The sequence below is a fragment of the Balaenoptera acutorostrata genome, chromosome 9 (genome assembly GCF_949987535.1).
Source record: "Balaenoptera acutorostrata chromosome 9, mBalAcu1.1, whole genome shotgun sequence".
NCBI lineage: Eukaryota > Metazoa > Chordata > Mammalia > Artiodactyla > Balaenopteridae > Balaenoptera > Balaenoptera acutorostrata.
The window spans coordinates 44655648-44674035 of record NC_080072.1 but is presented as its reverse complement, the minus strand read 5'-3'; the positions used below and the strand labels follow the sequence as shown (position 1 = coordinate 44674035).

At 43.1% G+C, this 18388-nt stretch overlaps 1 protein-coding gene across 14 annotated transcripts in view; it reads left to right on the top strand.

The window, feature by feature from the left end:
• The window catches only part of TEAD1 (TEA domain transcription factor 1), a 267284-nt gene that overhangs the window by 18866 nt on the left and 230030 nt on the right, over positions 1 to 18388 (top strand). For 10 of the 14 annotated variants that reach the window (XM_057553369.1, XM_057553368.1, XM_057553372.1 and 7 more), the window contains exons 1-2: positions 1330 to 1473; positions 3148 to 3277. The exons of 3 other annotated variants lie outside the window; for them this stretch is intronic. In XM_057553369.1, coding sequence (XP_057409352.1) covers positions 1337 to 1473; positions 3148 to 3277 — 267 coding nt within the window. In that variant the 5' untranslated portion in view covers positions 1330 to 1336. Of the gene's footprint in view, positions 1 to 1329; positions 1474 to 3147; positions 3278 to 18388 lie in introns of those variants that run through there. One more of the 14 variants, XM_057553371.1, reaches the window with a different exon arrangement.

The window sequence follows — 18388 nt, the reverse complement described above, 5'->3', positions numbered from 1 at the left end:
GTGTGTGTGTGTGTGTGTGTGTGTGTGTGTGGAGGGGGGAAAGAGAAGACTGGTCAGAGGATGGGTGGAAATACTGAACTGCAGTCTTCCTGTAGAGGATGATTTAAGAGAGTGAGTTCCACCATGAGTCCTTTATTACCCATTACTCATTGGTCAGCTAACCCTGAACTCTCCCTGGTTTGCAACTGTAGCAGTTAAATTTAGAGCTACATGCTGCTTTCCATCTTGGGTATTTAGAGTCACCACCCCAGATGCGCCTGAATTAAAATATTGCTGTGCTAAATCTATTTTTACATCTAGGGGAATGATATCTAAAAATAAACCTCATCCCACCTGTTATTCACTTTTGGGAAGTTTGGATGCTATCAAGTCACAGCCCACAGATTAGGCTTTTGATCATGGCTTCAAATGTGGCGTCCACATTCTGCTTTTCCTACCCTTGGTGTGATGTTTTCATCGTTTCATTAACCATTGTCCTCCTGTTTATTTTGCTGTGAATAGTCATTTGCAAATAAGAGTGAAGCATAGGTTCAGATTGGTTTTCAAGTTCCTGAGTCTTAGGGTCAGAAACGTATTAAAAGCAGTATCTTATCCATGAATCATTAGATGAGTCAGTTCCTGAAACCACTACAAGCCTCATAGTTCTTGGCTACAAGCAAGAGCAGGAAATCCAGGCTTCAATAACTTCCTTTCCCAGTCCTGGCTATAGTCGCATTGGTGGTTAGGTTCTGCTGCCTGCCTTTGTAAGTGGTAGAAAGATGTATGTCTGAGGAACAAAGACACTCAAGTCAATTTACTGAAACTGTTTATAATTTGTGGTCTTGCTCTGAATGTCAGGCTGCATTGGCATACCCTGCCCTGCGCAACTCAGCCAGGAAAGGCAGCTGGCTGGGTCCGCTGAGGTGCCCCCAGAAATGCACAGGAAATGTTTCAGGGAGCTTTAGTTAAGCGTCCAGTGAATCCTAAAACTTGAGGGCATGCAAGCAGACATTAGGGGCAGAAAGCTCTGGAGTCCATATGCATAGCTGAAGTATCAACTTCTTTTGTTTTGCTCGCCTAGTCGGGAGACAGAGGAGGGAGAGAGAGAAAGAAAGGGAAGGAGGGAGGGAGGGAGGGAGGGATGGAGGGAGGGAGAGGAAAACACACGAGTGCCAGCCCGCCCGAGCTCTGGCCTGGCTCTCTTGCTCTTGCTTTTTCTTGCAGTTTACTTCCTTATGTACGGGGTCTTTTTTTTTTTTAATTCCTTTTGCAGTGTTTCAGGCCAGTCTTACTGACTTCAAAATCAATTTGATAACTCTTTTACTAAATATTGTAAAGAGTGAGGGAGAAACGTGAAATGCTGCCTCCCAAAGTCATGGGTCTCCACACCCTGTATGTATTTATTCTCTTTTATGAGCAGCCCCCCACCTTGTTTGCCTTCATAAGTGGGGGCAGACTCAGGCTGGTGTCTCTCTGCTGCTTTACGGTTTGCTGGTGAGTTTATGAACTTTTTCCATCTTAAAAAAAATTAAAATTGAGTGTGATACGTTTTCAGTTATTAACTCTAATGTTCTTCTCCGATGCTAATTGGTGTTGGCCAGCTGGGGGATTTGAGAAAGTGGGACTGAAACTAGACTTTTTTCCACTAGGTTTACATGGAGTCATTGGAAGTTCTGATAGGAGTCTAAAAATAGAGTGGGTAGACAAACCCTGTGAAAAAGATGAGGAAACAGAAGAGAAAAATGAACCGATGAGCAGTCACATATTGATGCCGTCTTTTAAATTGAGCTTGTTTCCAATTCATAGTTAGCGATGGCTCAGAAAGGTCAAATTCTGTTTCAGCCTTTGTAAAGGATAAAGTAAAAGCAAATGAAAAAGTTTGCCTGCCTTCTTAATGAAGCCTGGCTGATTCAGGGCACCACAGCCAGGCTGGTGGGTGCCACTTTGTTCTTACTTGTCGTTTGTATTTTGTGTTTGGGTAACTCTCTATTCAACTTCAGTCTGAGCTGAGAGGTTCTGATGAGTTTTTGAGAAAATTGGACTCATCTTCATTTCAGAGGTTGGACTGAGAGCCATAATATCTGACTTTGGTTTTCCAGATTTCAGGCTTGTCCAAAAAAACCCGTTAGTCCTAGGTGAGTTTGTTAGGAAATCACTGAAAATATATTCCCCTTATTAATGTGTGAAGAGTAACTGTCTAAACTTGGAAGAGATTTTTTCTTATGTTGTAAGAGATACAAACCCAATTATTTTTATTTGTCCTGCATTGATCTGAGAGTTAATTTCTTTTTTTTTTTTTTTTTTTTTTAAGATTTATTTATTTTATTGATTGATTGATTGCTATGTTGGGTCTTCGTTTCTGTGCTAGGGCCTTCTCTAGTTGTGGCAAGCGGGGGCCACTCTTCATCGCGGTGCGCGGGCCTCTCACTATCGCGGCCTCTCTTGTTGCGGAGCACAGGCTCCAGATGCACAGGCTCAGTAGTTGTGGCTCACAGGCCAAGCCGCTCCACGGCATGTGGGATCTTCCCAGACCAGGGCTCGAACCCGTGTCCCCTGCATTAGCAGGCAGATTCTCAACCACCGCGCCACCAGGGAAGCCCTAATTTCTTTTTAATGTAGCTTTCAGGCTGGGAGTGCAGATTGAATCTTGAATTGCTTACCCTCTCTGGACCAAGTTGTTCAGGCTCAGGGATTGATTCATTAATTAAAATCAATGTAAATGGATTTGTAAGCCTCCTGTAACAGATTATCTTATTAGCAACCACACAGAGCAGCCCATGATCTGGGAGGAATGTGATTGTTGCCCTAGGTGAAGTAGACCCCCCACTGATGGACTCTTTGGGTCTACTTTATGAAAAACCCAGACGCTTTTGTAAGGAAGGAAGGAGCCTTGCTTAACCTTTACACTGAACAGATTCTTCCTATGGAGAATTATTTTCAGTATGCCTGCCCCAGAGGGCTTTAGTTCTGTGTGTGTATTTCTCTACCATGACTGTGTCTCTCCCCTACCTCTGCATTCGTGATTCAAGGACATTTTTGTGTACTGGCTGGGTTCTGCCTGTTTCCAGGCAAGATTCCTGCCGAGAACCCTCCTGTAAAGAGGAAAGGAGGAACCAGAAATAAATTCCTATTTGATAACAACAAAGTGCTTTTTTTCTCCGACCCAAGCAACCAACAGGCAAACTACAAAGAAGACATTTATCTGTTATTTGAGGATCTGGCTGTACAGCTGTGCTTCCTTGGAGTGATGATAAGAAGACAAGATGGTACCTTTGGAAACCTTGTGGCTTTAAAAAAGGTCAGAGTTCATTAAGCTGTTGTCATTTATATTGTCATTTTTTGTAATTGTGCCAGTCAGGTAGATATCCTCTATAGTTAGACCAACTTACCCACCTTCTCTCTGATGTTTGGATCAAAGGGGGCCGTCTGATCCAAGCTGAGTTGAGCTCTCTCTCCTGAATCTTTTGGGATTGAGACAGCAATCCTAGTGGGTCTTCGATGCTCACCCTACAGTTCAGGGAGAAGCTGACTGGGGAGCAGATGTTTGACCCATGGGTACACAGAAGCATAGAATTAAAACTGCTTTGCAGAGAGAAGAGAACAAAGCTGTTGTGCAGAGGAGGACATGAGAGACCTTGGGAATAGTCTCATTTCCGGATGGTTTTCCATATCCTGGTTTCCATTTCCCATGAGGGCTGGCTGCAGTTCCCGATTCGGGGTCATCTGATAGACCCCTTGGCCTTATAATGAACCCACGTTCCCCTACCCTTTTTTTTTTTTTTTTCTTAGGTTAGTGGGAGTGGGTTTCTGTTAATTGAAACCAAATGGTCTCTGGCCGACTAGTTTGCTGGGAAATAAGCCCTGTGTGGTGTTCTGGAGAGGCCCTACTCAGTGTGATAGCACACAGCTTCTGCTTGGTCTGCAAGGCGGGGCTGCTATCCTGGACCCAGTTCTCCAGTATGGATTCTGTCTGAGGGAACTAACCAGGTAGTAACAATAGGGTGACCCTCCTAACCTGTGTTTCAGACTGGAACATTTCCAGGCCTTATGTAGGCCTTTCTGCTGCCTGGTTTGCCATGTGGTTTAGGTTGTGCGGTGGCTTAGTTCAAATGTGGCAGGTGAGGAATTTTCCCAGTCATACCCTGGGGCACTGAGGAGTTCTGGTTGGCTGAGCACCTGGAAGGAGGCAGGCCAGGTGTGTCACTAGACCTGGGTGTCCTGCCTAGTGGCACCGCCCTTCACTTCCTCCCCTGCCATCTCTGATCAGTGTGGAAAAGCATGCGCTCAGTGGCCTTTGGCAAATGCTTCCTGATGATAAATCCAGTGTGTATATTCTGCACGTGCTTCAAGCTTCCTCTGTCAGGGAACCTTCCAGGTTCATTTTATTAGCAAATGGATTAAATAGCAAACGCCTCTCTTGAGGAGACCTATAAGATGTGTGTGTGCCCCTGGGGATGGTGTCAGAAACAAAAGGCCTGCTTCATCTGCAGTTCCCCAGATTGGAGGGCAGTGGGGGTGGCAGTATAAATGAGCAGGGAGGAAGATTTAGGTGACACTTAACATTTAGAAATAACAAAGTAGAAGTTGTTAAAGAGGATAGAATTTGTTTTGGAAAACCCTTACTGTGTACATTAGGAGACATATGCCGTATTTGTTGGCATCTTTTACAGATTGGAAGCCATTTTTAGTTTAGGCTTGATATAACACGTTCTACCTGCGGGTTTGTTTTTTTTTTTTAACTGAGAAAGTTTGGGAACTTTTCCTCCCTTTTTTTTTTGATTGACGTATAATTGATGTATAATATTATATAAGAAAGTGATTCACAGTTTTTAAAGGTTATACTCCATCTATAGTTATTATAAAATATTGGCTATATTCCCCATGTTGTGCAATATATCCTTGTAGCTTATTTTATACATAATAGTTTGTACCTCTTAATCCCCTACCCCTATACTGCCCTTGCCCCCTTCCCTCTCCCCAGTGGTAACCACTAGTTTGTTCTCTATGTCTGTGAGTCTTTCTTTTCTGTTATATTCACTAGTTTGTTGTATTTTTTAGATTTCACATATAAGTGAGATCATACAGTATTTGTCTTTCTCTGACTTATTTCACTTAGCGTAATGCCCTTCAAGTCCATCCATGTTGTTGCAAATGGCAAAATTTCATTCTTTTTTTTTATGGCTGAGTAGTAGTATTCCATTGTGCACACATACCACATCTTCTTTATCCATTCATCTGTTGATGGATTCTTAGGTTGCTTCCATGTCTTGGCAATTGCAAATAATGCTGTTATGAACATTGGGGTGCATGTATGTTTTCCAATTAGTGTTTTTCGGTTGTATGCCCAGGAGTGGAATTGCTGGGTCATATGGTAGTTCTGTTTTTAGTATTTATGTTCTACCTGTTTTGTTTGTATATTTAGAAAGCGGAAACCTGGAGAGTTTTTTTTTTTTTCTTTAAATTGAGAAGGGATTGGAAAGGGGGACAATGTAGAAATTTGTTGGGACATGGACATGAGGGGTTCAGATTTAGACAAGTGTGTTCCCAATGTCACATCTAGTAAAAACATCTAATGTTTACATGATGTTTTACAATTTACACAGTTCTTTTAATAGATTCACTTATTTAAACCCTCACAACAACTTGGTTTGTATAAGTAAGGAAATACAGTCCAGGAGATTAGGAGGCTAACCCAGGATCACACAGCCAATAAGTGGTTAAACAGCAAGTGGGTAAACCATCACTGGGATGCCACTTAACCATGCTTGTGGGCCTCCTTTGCTCTGCTTCTGTACTTCTGTCAGCCTTTGTTGTGAGAGGAGAATATGTTAGGACAAGGCTGCAGGAAGGTGATGTCTGGGTAGGGGAGGGAGGTCTGGGGGTGGGAAAGAAGTGGTTTTAAACTACCAGTTCAAACATGTCTCTCTGTAGTACTCAGAGCACAGAAAAGAGCAGGAAGGGACTCAGACGATCTTGTCCACTGGATTTAAAACCAGGCTGAATATCTTTGTCACCTGGAGAGTTAAAAAAAAAAAAAAAAAATACTGACTCCTCCTGTTCACCTTGGATCTTCTAAATCAGAATGTCCAATGGTGAAGTTTGGACCAAGGTTCTGAAACCTTCCCAAGTGATTCTTATGAGGTATCTGAGCCCCCCTCAGTTCTGGCCCCACGTCTCTTTAATTAGAAAAGTTCTGTAAAATTTAGCTACTTGGTATTCCCGGGAGCCTGTTAGAGATGCAGACTCTGAGACCCCCCACTCCAGGCCTGCCAAATTAGAATCTTGACTTTAACAAGATTCCAGGTGAAGAGTATGCACATTAAAATTTGAGAAGCACTGCTAATGTCCCAGCGAAACGTCAGGGGCCTGTGGGGTAGGGTAATTGCACATATTCTTTCTCAGTTTGTCATTTGCCTTTTCACTTTCCCTGTTACATAACTTTCCATGAAGAAATTAATTTTACATCAAGTTTATCAACTCTTCCTTTATGGTTTCTAGGTTTTTCATTTGCATGCAAAGGACTATCTTACCCTGAAATTATTGGAAAAATGTCTTCCACATAAAAAAAAAAGAAGTCATAATATACTTTACATAGTTGAATATGTCTAGATTTTGTTTGGTATGGTAGAAAGAGTGAGGTAGAGATCCAAACCTTTTAACTTAATGCTTGTCTTGTCCTAACACAATTCATTGACTCTTTTCTCTATAGATTGGTAAACTAAATTCACATGTGCTCCATTATCTACCTGGAGCTTTAATTACCATAGCTCTGTGAGGGGTTTTGCTGTATAATTCAGCTACTCACTTTTCATCACTTTCTTCTTTAAGATTTTTTTCCTGGCTTTCTTCACAGGTGTGTTTATCTGTCTGTTTACACTTTTAGACGCATTTTTGTCTAGTCAAAAAATTTTTCAGAAACTATTTTTATTGGGGTTCTGTTAAGTTTATAGATTAGTTTAGCCTCATTCTATTTTTAAACATATTTTTGTCTTTTCTAAATTATATATACTAGTTATTCAGAAAATTTTTTCGGTAACAGTCACACCAACCTTTGTAACAGGTGTTTTGCAAGTTTTAAGAATGCATCTTCTGTAGGGTTTGTCTTCATAGAAACTCTCTCTAACTAACCATCCTATCTGGTGGGTGCCCATCCCGTCTCTTCCCCAGCCCAGCTGCCTGTTATCCTGAATCATGTTCCTTTCCCTCAATAAAATTCATTTGTTGATGCTCTGACTGCTAGATTGTAAGCCCCACAAGGGAAGGTTCCATGTCTGTTTTAGTTTCCAGTGGAATTGCTCAGTGCTTAGAAAATTCCTGGCAGTTGGTGCTCAATGAATATTTGTTAAATGAGTTGGAATGAGTGAAATCCCAGTAACCAGAGCTTCTGGCCCTCTAGTTGAAGATTAGCTTCATGTGGGATTGTGTGGACTTGGATTCCAGTTAGAATTCAGCCCATAGTTTGAGAAATTATTCAAATGGATTAAAGTGAATATATGGTTTTTGAGGGAAGCAGTAGTTATCTACCAATTGAATCAAGGACTGGCCTGGAGTGTTTTAATCTATGAAAGCTGACGAAGTGGTAGAAAGTCACAGTGAAGCGTGGAGATTGATGATGATCGATAGCTAGTGCAGGTCTCGTCCCCGGCCAGTCCTTTGGTAAATAATGCTCCCGGTCACATCCCACCACTCTGGGTTTAGCAGCGTCTCTCTGATAGATCATTCTGGTTAGGTTAATTTTTTTTTTTCTTTAACTAGGGAAAATAAAATATTGCTGCAAAGAACTTTGGACCTTTTTTCTATTACTAAAAGTCCCTTACTGAAATTCGTATCATCTATTTATTAAACCCTTTCATTTTGGGTACAGATACCCAACTTGTGAGCACCTTATGGGCAGGAACAGAATCTTAATTCATTTTTTTTTTTTTAAACAAATTTATTTTATTTATTTATTTTTGGCTGTGTTAGGTCTTCATTGCTGTGCATGGGCTTTGTCTAGTCGCAGCGAGCGGGGCTACTCTTTGTTGCGGTGCGCGGGCTTCTCATTGCGGTAGCTTCCCTTGTTGCGGAGCACGGGCTCTAGGTGTGCGGGCTCAGTAGTTTGTGGCACACGGGCTCAGTAGTTGTGGCGCATGGGCTTAGTTGCTCTGCGGCATGTGGGATCTTCCCAGACCAGGGCTCGAACCCGTGTCCCCTGCATTGGCAGGTGGATTCTTAACCACTGTGCCACCAGGGAAGCCCCTTCATTCATTTTTATAATTCTTAACATCCAGGTGCTTGACAAAACTCAAGTAGTGAGAGAAAAATCAAAACTGTAAACGTACCATGTGTTTTAAAATGGTTGGAAAAGTGACGTTTTGTGTGCAGTGGAAATAACTTTTGCATATGTTCTAGTTTCTGCTGGCTTTCTTAAAAGCCACACGGATCTTTAGACTTTCCCTCCTATAATGGAAGAATTTCTAGAAATTGTGTTTCTTGACTCATTTATTTTTCCCTCACTCTGAAACGAGAAGTGTGGGGTATTTCGATGGAGTTGGTCAGACATTTAAAACACTGTGGCTTTGGCTCTGTAGTTTGTGATTTCAGGTCTATATTTGGAATAAATTGAAACTCCAGTGCTATTGGAGGCTTTTAACACATTTGGTGCCAAGGGGCTTGGTTTTGCAGATTATAAGTAGTTCAGTTGATTGTTTCTTCAATAAAAATTATTTTGAGAACAATCACAGTAACTCCACCGCATGATTCTGTGGTCATCTCCTTGAGCGCCATTCGAGATACCTTGAGAAAGTCTGTCTCTGACACTTGCCTGCCTTGTGGTTCAGCTTTTGAGTGAAAAACCATGGCACTTCCCCACTGATGACCCTGTCCCACCCGCTTTGAATTTGTTTGCTTCTTCGTGTGGACAGTGTACACTGTTTGAAGAGTGTATGTAAGCCCGCTGTGTTTTCTTTAATAAAACTGCATTTATCCTTGTGTAGACAGATTGTGTTCTTTGAGTCTAAATTCTTAGAGAACTCTGGGAACTGTTTACTTAGATCTTTTTTTCTTTCTTTAAATAAAGCACTTCCTCTAGTTTATCAACTTTAAAACTGTTAAAAGTCAGCCAAAAAAGTTGGTTGAAGGGAGAAGGCCCTATTCTGGAGTGGTTTGAATTTGGTAACTGTATTTTGGAGTGATAAGGGCTTTTACTTCTCCACAACCTGTATCAAACAAATCAAAACTGTAAAATGAAACACAGGCTAAGGTCACAAACCTAAATTAGGCCTTTCCTTTGAGCTCGGAAGTCAGGTTTTTGGAAAACCAAACAGGGAGGCTTGAAGACATGAGGTGCTGCTATATTTTTTTTTTTTTTTTTTTAAATATTTCACTTATTTATTTATTTGGTTGTGCCAGGTCTTAGTTGCGGCAGGCAGACTCCTTGATTGCGGCTAGCCGGCTCCTTAGTTGTGGCATGCGAACTCTTAGTTGCGGCATGCATGTGGGATCTAGTTCCCTGGCCAGGGATCGAACCCAGGCCCCCCGCACTGGGAGCATGGAGCCTCAACCGCTGCGCCACCAGGGAAGTCCCGGTGCTGCTATATTAAAAGACTTTTGAGTAAGGGGCAAAGTTGAGTATTTGGAGCAGGTTGTGCCTGTGGGTTCTCACTGCTTTTGGATTCCAAAAGGTGGGGTGACATTTCAGTTCATTATATGCTAGGGTCTGTGTTGGGTGGTGGGGACTCAGAGAAGGATGAGAACTCTCGGCTAGTTCAGGGAACTTCAAGGACCTCCAGGGTAGTGGGAGGGAGAGAGTTGTGTTAAGGACACCATCCCAGTCTTCTGTGGTGAAGGATGTGATAGGGAGGTGCAGGGTCTGCTGGAGAAGAGACTCGGGGCCGGGGCTCCTGAGTTCCTCCCGAAGCTCAAATAAAGAGAACTTAGGGTATGCGAGCTGCTGCTCTTTATGGTCTCCTGGACTATGTAGACTACACTCAACATGAAAAAGATGAGTTTCTGTAAGAAATCCTACCCAGAAAGTGACAAGATGATGCAGGAAATGTAAACAAACACTTGGCTTTAATGGAAGGCAAACTGCTGGGGGGGGGGGGTGCCGCCTGCTGCAGCCCTCAGGGGCTGGTTTTCTCGTCCCCATCCCTGGCTGGCTCTGGAACCCTTCTTTTGATCGCTTACAGACTTTATAACTGGAGAGCTGGAAGAGGTAGAGCTAACTGGGTTTTCTATGGGCTTCTTTTATCCCCGTTGTGCGCTGGAATGGTGAATTCTGCTGTCAGCACTGGGGGTCTGCCCCTTGAACCTTTGTGTGTTCTACCCTCAGTGCCATGGCAGCCTCAGGTGTCCCTGGTCCTGGGCTGGTACCAGCCTGCAGCTGTGCAGGGCGAGGATGTTGGAATTGACCCTCAGTCTTACTCTCTGGGAACATCATGGACAAGGTTGAGTAGAGTGCCTCTCTTTCCTTGGGCTCTTTCCCCAGACTAGTCCCTTGTCCCGACTCATGCCTCCCATCTGTACAGTGCGTTATGTCTTAACATCCTGTGGCCAAATCCACTGCCCTATTAGCTCCTCATGACAATGCTGAGAGTAGAAAGGGTAAGGATTGTTGGCTCCGTTTTCGAGATGGAAGATTTGAGGCTCTGAGGACTGCCCCTGGGTGCGTAAGGATTGAAGTCTAGCAAGGAGTCCTCTAAGTCTTTGCCAAGTGCTTTTATGGCTGAGCAGCCCCTCCAGCAGCACTGCTTTTCTCCCAGGCTGCAACCCTCTCCTCCCCTTTCGAGTTCTCTGATCTCTCAGATCGTTTACTTCCTCTCTCCCCCCTCCCCCCGTCCCCCCTCCCGGTAGCTGCTACCATCCTTTCTCTTGTCTGGATTACTCTAGTCATCTCTGAGATAATATCCCAACTTCAGGGTGTCTCATCTGGTTAATTAAGGCTGCTTCATCGTCACCATCATTATCCAGTGACACTTCTATAGCAGTTTTTATGGGTGGCATTATTCTTATTGCTTTGCAAATTCATTTAAGGTCACAATTCTGTGAAGTAGGTAGTATTATCATCCCCATCTAATAGATGAGGAAGTGGAGGCACACAGAAGTTAAAGACCTTGTCCACAGTTACACACCTAGTAGGTGTCAGAGCTGGCTGGCTCCAGTGGCTAAGAGCCGCTATGCCTGATCCTGGACTCTTGTTTCTCCAAAGCTTCCTCTTCCCTACGTGCTTCATCACCCAGTCAACAAGCACATTCTCCTAAGGCCAGGTAGATGAGGCCCCTGCTGTGTGGTTTCAGTGTATCTTTCCAGCCGGATGTCCTACAATGTGTCCTTCCAACATGTTGGATTCTTCTCATATCCCATACCGGCTGTACTCATGCCATTCCCTCTAGCAGAAAGGCTTTCTGTAGCAGAGAACGAGGGCTCTACCACCCATGATGTGTGTGACAGTGTGCTCACCAGGATTTCCATGCCCAGTCCATGCGGTATCACCTGGCACACTGGTTTGTTGTGGGATTGAAGTGATGCATAGCAAGGGCTCAGAAAAGAGGAGCACCTTTTCCAACTGTTTTGTGTTGAAAACCTCCTCCATTTCTCTGCAGCTACCTCCTTTAGGAAGTCTCTTCCTTCTTGACCAGAAGGGACCTTTACTTCCTTTGGCCCATCAACGTCTTAATGGCACTTTCACCATCTACTGGCTTTTATTATTATTATTATTTGCTGCACCATGCAGCATGCGGGATCTTAGGTCCCCAACCAGGGATCACACCCGTGCCCCTTGTAGTGGAAGCGTGGAGTCTTAACCACTGGACCACCAGGAAAGTCCCTTTACTGGCTTTTGTAGGTGTCCTTCCTCCTAAGCTGTAAGCCCTTTCAGGGCTGGGGCTGTGGCTTGCACACCTTTATGGTCTCCGTGGTACTTTGCATATAATAGGCATGCAGAATGTATCTGTGAAGTGAGTGAATTTGGGGCCAGTGGGATTTGGTTACTGCATCCCTTGGAGAGCTGGGTGAGCAGTGCCCAGCGTGGGTTCACCTGCAAGAGCAGCTATCTATTGCATGGGCTCTGGGTTCTGCTCTTTATTAAAAGTCTTCCCTGTTATAGCTGAGATGCTCCCCTCCATTTCAAACCCAGGCTCATGGGATAGTGCAAATTTGCACAGCCATCTTATAAGCAAATTGGCTAAAACCTCAAATCCCCTGGAAGCAGAGTGGCCTTGGGCGTGCTTTTAAAAAACTGCATGGATTTTAGAGCATGGAAAGACTTATGTTAGAGGAACTCGACTCCTGCCAAGTCAGAGACATGTATTATATTTATCTTCTACTATGGCTGAGTCGGCATTGTGGTTGGTTTGTTTTGGGAGCTTCCCTCCATGTACCTAGACCAGAGGAAGATGATGTATGTATGGGCCAAGCCTCCTGCCAAGCACAGGGAGAATGCAGTGTGACCACTCAGTTTGGTATGTGGAATTTGCTGGAGGAGCCACTTTTTCCACTTTACAGATGATTGAAGTGTTTGAGACCAGGCGACCTGAATCATATTAAGCCTGCTGATGAGAAAGTCTTGGTGCTCCCTCCCAGCCTCCTGGCCAGCCACTCCCACCCATTATTCCTCTATTTCAGCCACACTCAACTGTTTCTTCTGCCTCCGTGCCTTCTCTTCCTCCTGCATCTACCTGGGATATGTTCTTGCTTTTGTTCAGCTCTTGCTTCTCTCTAAAGAGAAGAATGTACATCATTTCACAGAAGCCTTCCCGGTTCCTTCAGGATAATGTAACTAAGCCTTCTTTCCTTTCCCCTAGTCCCCCATACTGTTACTCTGCCTTTGCATTTATCACATTGTCCTCTGTATCTTGGATTTACTCCATTCCCTCCCTCTGAGCCCCTTGAGGGCAGGAACTGGATCTTATCTGTGTATCCTGCATGGCACACAGAAGCTGAAAGCACGCTTGAACAAGTCAAAGTATTTGGATGTGATAGTAATAGTTAACATTTGCCAAGTGCTGTACCTGTTCGGTTAACAGAAGTGAGTCCTGGTTCTCGTGATGGTCACTCATTTTGGGTATCTTCAGGTTACTTTTAAGGGTATTGAGGAACTCTCCAAAATAAAATATAATTAAATTTATGTGCATGGAAACATACACCATGCATATGCCTTGCAAAGTAGACATCCAGTGGTTGTCTGTGGGTTGACCAAATTAATGTGTGAGTGAGTCGATGAATGGAGTGAGCCTCCATCCTCTGGGAGGGAGGAAAGGGTGGAATGCACTGCACTTCTGCACCGCTCTTGAGGCTGCATTTGTTGCTTGGCTTGAGGGCTGAGGCAGGAGCTGAGCTGACAGCAGCTCTCGGGGAATCCATATTTTTTCTTTCTAGTCATTTCTGTTTTTGAGAACAGAACAGCAGGTCTTGTGTATCTCCTCACATGTTCCTAGATCCCAAGGGTTTACCCTGTTCTTAAGAATCGTAGAATTCCACCACCAAGTTTCAGCCTGACATGGAACATGCACTTGTAGCTTCCCAGTCCTCACCTCACAGTGCTCTGTGAAGGTGTTTAGTGTCATCGTAGAGTGATGCATACAGAGAAGAACCAAATGCTCCCCGTTTAATGAAAGTGCTGGGGCTGTATGACGAATGCTCTTACGATGTACCCCAGCGGAAGTGTGGGTGGTGCAGTTGTCAACATTTTGCTTGCATTTGTATGTGTTTATCCAGGCAAACATGAGAAAGACCAGTTCTTTCAAGTACTTGACACATACAGAAGTGAAGAAAATTTCATCTTATATTGTGAGAACAATGGCAGCAAAAAGTGCCGAAGGGCTGGTTTGTATACCAGCTGTTACCAAAAGTTGTGTGTTGTATATACAAAACTCTGCTTATTCAGTAGGTAACCTTTTAGAGCGATGCTATGTGTGTAATATACAGTGTGGGCATTATTCTAAGATATTGTCTTTTTATTTTTATGAGTTATTTGTAATGATGTGGATAATAATCTTAGGAGTTTACTTTTTCATACTAGAGTTTGTTGACCACTCAAGGAAAGGTTGAGCTCCAGATATTTCAAATGAGGCAATAAATCACTTTTTTACATTGGCTGACAAACTCCATTACCTAAATCTCTCAAATATAATTTGGTACCCTTGCTTGTATATATTGCTGAAACTTTTACAATAAATTGAATGAGTTCCATTAGGCAATATGGGCTTATGTTCTCACTGTGCATATTTACAAAGGCTGGTAGAATGTCAGTGATGAAATCGAAACTTAGTTTGAACTTTGTGTGTGAAACAAAATAAATTTGACTCTTGAATTTTGCATAAATATCTGTCAGAGCCTGGTACCAAGTATCTGGGGATTTTTAGAGCTGACCTCATTGAACGTTGAATTATGTTCCAAGATACATTTTAACAGTCCTTTCCTCCACACATAAAAGCTTAAACTGGCCAGTGAAACCATTCTTCACCTCCCTCCAAACTGAACATTTCCTAATAAGAAATGTAATCCAACTTGAAATAAAAATTGCCTAGGGGCTTCCCTGGTGGCACAGTGGTTGAGAATCCACCTGCCAATGCAGGGGACACGGGTTCGAGCCCTGGTCCGGGAAAATCCCACAGGCTGTGGAGCAGCTAAGCCCCTGCGCCACAACTACTGAGCCTGTGCTCTAGAGCCCGTGAACCACAACTACTGAGCCTGCATGCTGCAACTACTGAAGCCCGTGTGCCTAGAGCCCGTGCTCTGCAAAAAGAGAAACCACCGCAATGAGAAGCCCACGCACCGCAACGAATAGTAGCCCCCGCTCACTGCAACTAGAGAGAGCCCGCGTGCAGCAACAAAGACCTAACGCAGCCAAAAAAAAAAAAAAATTCTTATTGTCCTAAGTTTAGGTTTCTGGTTAGTTTCATTGAGTGGATTCCTGAGGCTGCAAGTAAAAGGCTAAATAGATACCATTTGCACTATTTGTGAATCAGGATTTTGTGTTCCTGCTTTATATTTCTTTATATTTCTTATACTGTAGGAAAAATAAAAGGGAAATATATTAGATGTTTCATTTGTAATTTAATCTTATGTTCATGAGAGCAGCCTCGCTGTATTTATAATAAATAAATACTATAAATTAAATAATTAAGAAATTCAAATACCACTTTTTATCTGTTTTATATATTGGGGGCATATGTAAGGTTTCCTTTGGCAGAGGGTGATTCTGCTGTTAAAAACCATTGCCAAGATATTTCTGAAGCTGACAGTGGAGCTTCTGGGCTGCAGCCTGCTGTGTTGAATTGGAAACTTGTCATTGAGCCCCTTTCCTACCTGGCTCCTTCTAGGACTGTCAAGATCCTCTGGTGTGGCCGGACCAGACGTGGCGCTCCCCATGCACGTGTCCTGCAGTTCATGCAGGCTTGAGTGGGAGGGGCAGCCTGGCGGACTCCGGCAGAGTAGTGGTGGTCACAGCTGTATCTCCTCACACTCCCCACGACGGCCCTCTTTTCCTGGAGAAGAGCAGGTCTCATCCCCATTTTATGCTGATGGGAAAACTAAGCTGAGAAAGGGCGTATGATTGGCCCAAGGTCATCTCTTGACCTTGACCCCAGCACTCTTTTCACCAGGCCATGTGACACTTGTAGATCTCAGTGGCTGTGCCTAAGAGGAGAGTTGTGGTTTGTAAAACCCGTTGGCTCTAGATTGTTGGCTATTTGGAGATTTTCTAGAAAGCTTAAGTAAGGGAAAGGAATAACAACATTTGCGACACTTTTTTTTTGTTAGCAGTAGCATGCCAGCAGAAGACTTGTATACCTGCGGTGCTGTGCTTGTGTGCTTGGATGTTCCTCTCATTTTCTGTGGAGGAAAGTAGTTGATGTGTTCTTTCGGAAACACTGGACCCAAGACCTTAGGATCACCCTTCCACTCCTCCTCATGCTTTTTCCTTTGGCGGCCAACCAGCTCCCTGCCTCTATGTGTCAAAAACAAAATCCCTCCCCCCAAGGATGTGATAGAGCTATCTGCAAGCCATTTTAAGGCACATATTCAATGTAATGATGGCTCTTGAATGAGTTTTCACAAAGTCTGTGCACCAGAACTTAACTGCTTCACTCACAGTGACCTCCCCAAGCTTAGCGACGTCACTCAGAGGTGATTTCTATGCTCTGTTTGTTCTTAATGTATTTGTAATTCTAACCTACTTAATTACTGCTTCCCATAGCATAAATGACTGGAGGGGACCATTTATGGCTCTGAAGTAGAGAGGGGGCATCTGCTGGAGAGAGAGAAGCTGATAGCTGATAATATGGGAAGAGACAAACTCAATAGTAGGCACATTTTAAAAGTATATTAAACTGGGGTTTTTCAGCCCTCATTGCCCTGTTGTTTTGAGTGGTCAACACCCCTGTGGGTGTTCATGGTATGACTGTGATCCTTAAGAAACATGCTTCTGTCTAGTGAAATCTGTTTAAGAAGGCAGGGAAGAATTGTAGAAATATTCTTCAAAAAAATAAAAAGTTTTGATGCTCCAAGTGTTGATCCGTATTCATACTGAAAGTATATTAACGAAGAATGAAATTGCAGCTTGCCCCCCCCACCCCCCGTCTCCTATTGCTGATGATCCTTCAGCTCTACCATCTCCCACCTCCTTTCCCTCCTCCAGTCAGTAACTCTCCTTGCCTGTTCACTCGATGTCAGCCCCTGTATGCCAGCTGTTGTATTGTACTACTGAACTTTTCAAGATACTGTACTGTAAGATTAAAATTGTTTTCTTTATTTTTTGTGTTCGTTTTTTATGTATTATTTGTGTGAAAAGTATTATAAACCTATTACACTACAGTACTATACAGCCGATTGTGTTAGTTGGGTACCTAGGCTAACAGTTGGACTTATGAACAAATTGAACTTTCGAATGTGCTCTCGGAATGGAACTCGTTCGTATGTAGGGGACTTACTGTATGTGCTCTTGGCTCTAGCTCTGCTGTGGCAGTTCCCAGAGTCCCTTAGAAGACAAGAATGATGAGCGGGGATATACATACTTGCTGCACGGCTGCTCCTTCATGAGGGTCTGTCTTGCAGAAGCTACAGGCTCTCTGTACACTGACAAGGGATCCTACCTGTGATCCCTTTGCTTTGTGGTCAGAGCCCGGAGCTAAGGACCTCTCTGTGAAATAGTGGTCTTCACTCGAGGTCTGTGCAGTTATGTGTGCCTCTAGTGCGGCCCAGAGTTAACCTTGGTAAGGCTCTTGAACCCTGGACCAGAATAGAATCATGCCTGCTTTTCTTGAAGAGGCAGAGTTGGTGAGGTGAGTATGAATTGGTACCAAGGGTCAGAGATTTTATCCTGCTGAAGGTATTAACTCTGTTGATCAAAAACACCCTTCACTGAGGTGGGATGGTGGTGGAATTTTATATATTACTGGTCGGGGTCCACATAACTTTTCTGGAGGGAATTTTGACAACAGGGATTAAAAGGTCAAATGTGCATATTCTATGACCTCGCAGTTCTACTTAATATAATTTATCCTAAGGAAAGATTTGTATGAGTATGTTCCTCACCATACTGTTTAATATAGTGTCAAACTAGGACTTTATACTTCAATTTTTTTAAAAATGTAGAATAGGTTTTTGTTTTTTAATAACAATTTCCTTTTTATTTATTTATCTTTTATTTATTATTATTTATCATTATATCATATCATATCATATCAAATAAAATTTCATTTATTTGTTTATTTGGCTGTGCTGCGTCTTAGCTGTGGCATGCAGACTCTTAGTTGCAGCGTGCATATGAGATTTAGTTCCCTGACCAGAGATCGTACCTGGTCCCCCTGCATTGGGAGCACGAAGTCTTAACCACTGGACCACCAGGGAAGTCCTGTTTTATTTATTTATTTATTTAGCCATTTATTTATTTATTTATTTAGCCATGCAGCATGTGGGATCTTACTTCCCCCACCAGGGATCGAACCCACGACCCCTGCATTGGAAGCTTGGAGTCTTAATCACTAGACCACCAGGGAAGTCCCAAAATTCAAGTATAGTTGATGTACAATGTTGTGTTAATTACAGCTGTACAGCAAAGTGATTAAGTTGTATACATATATACATTCTTTTTTTTATATTCTTTTCCATTATGGTTTATCATAGGATATTGAATATATCAAAAGTTCTCTGCGCTATACAGTAGGACCTTGTTGTTTATCCATTCTATACATAAAAGCTTACATCTGCTAACCCCAGCCTCCCACTCCATCCCTCCCCCATGCCCCTCCCCCTTGGCAACCACCAGTCTGTTCTCTATGTCTGTGATTCTGTTTCTGTTTCATAGATAGGTTCATTTGTGTCATATTTTAGATTCCACATATAAGTGAGTTTGTGTAATATTTGTCTTTCTCTTTCTGACTTACTTCACTTAGTATGATAATCTCTAGTTGCTGCAAATGGCATTATT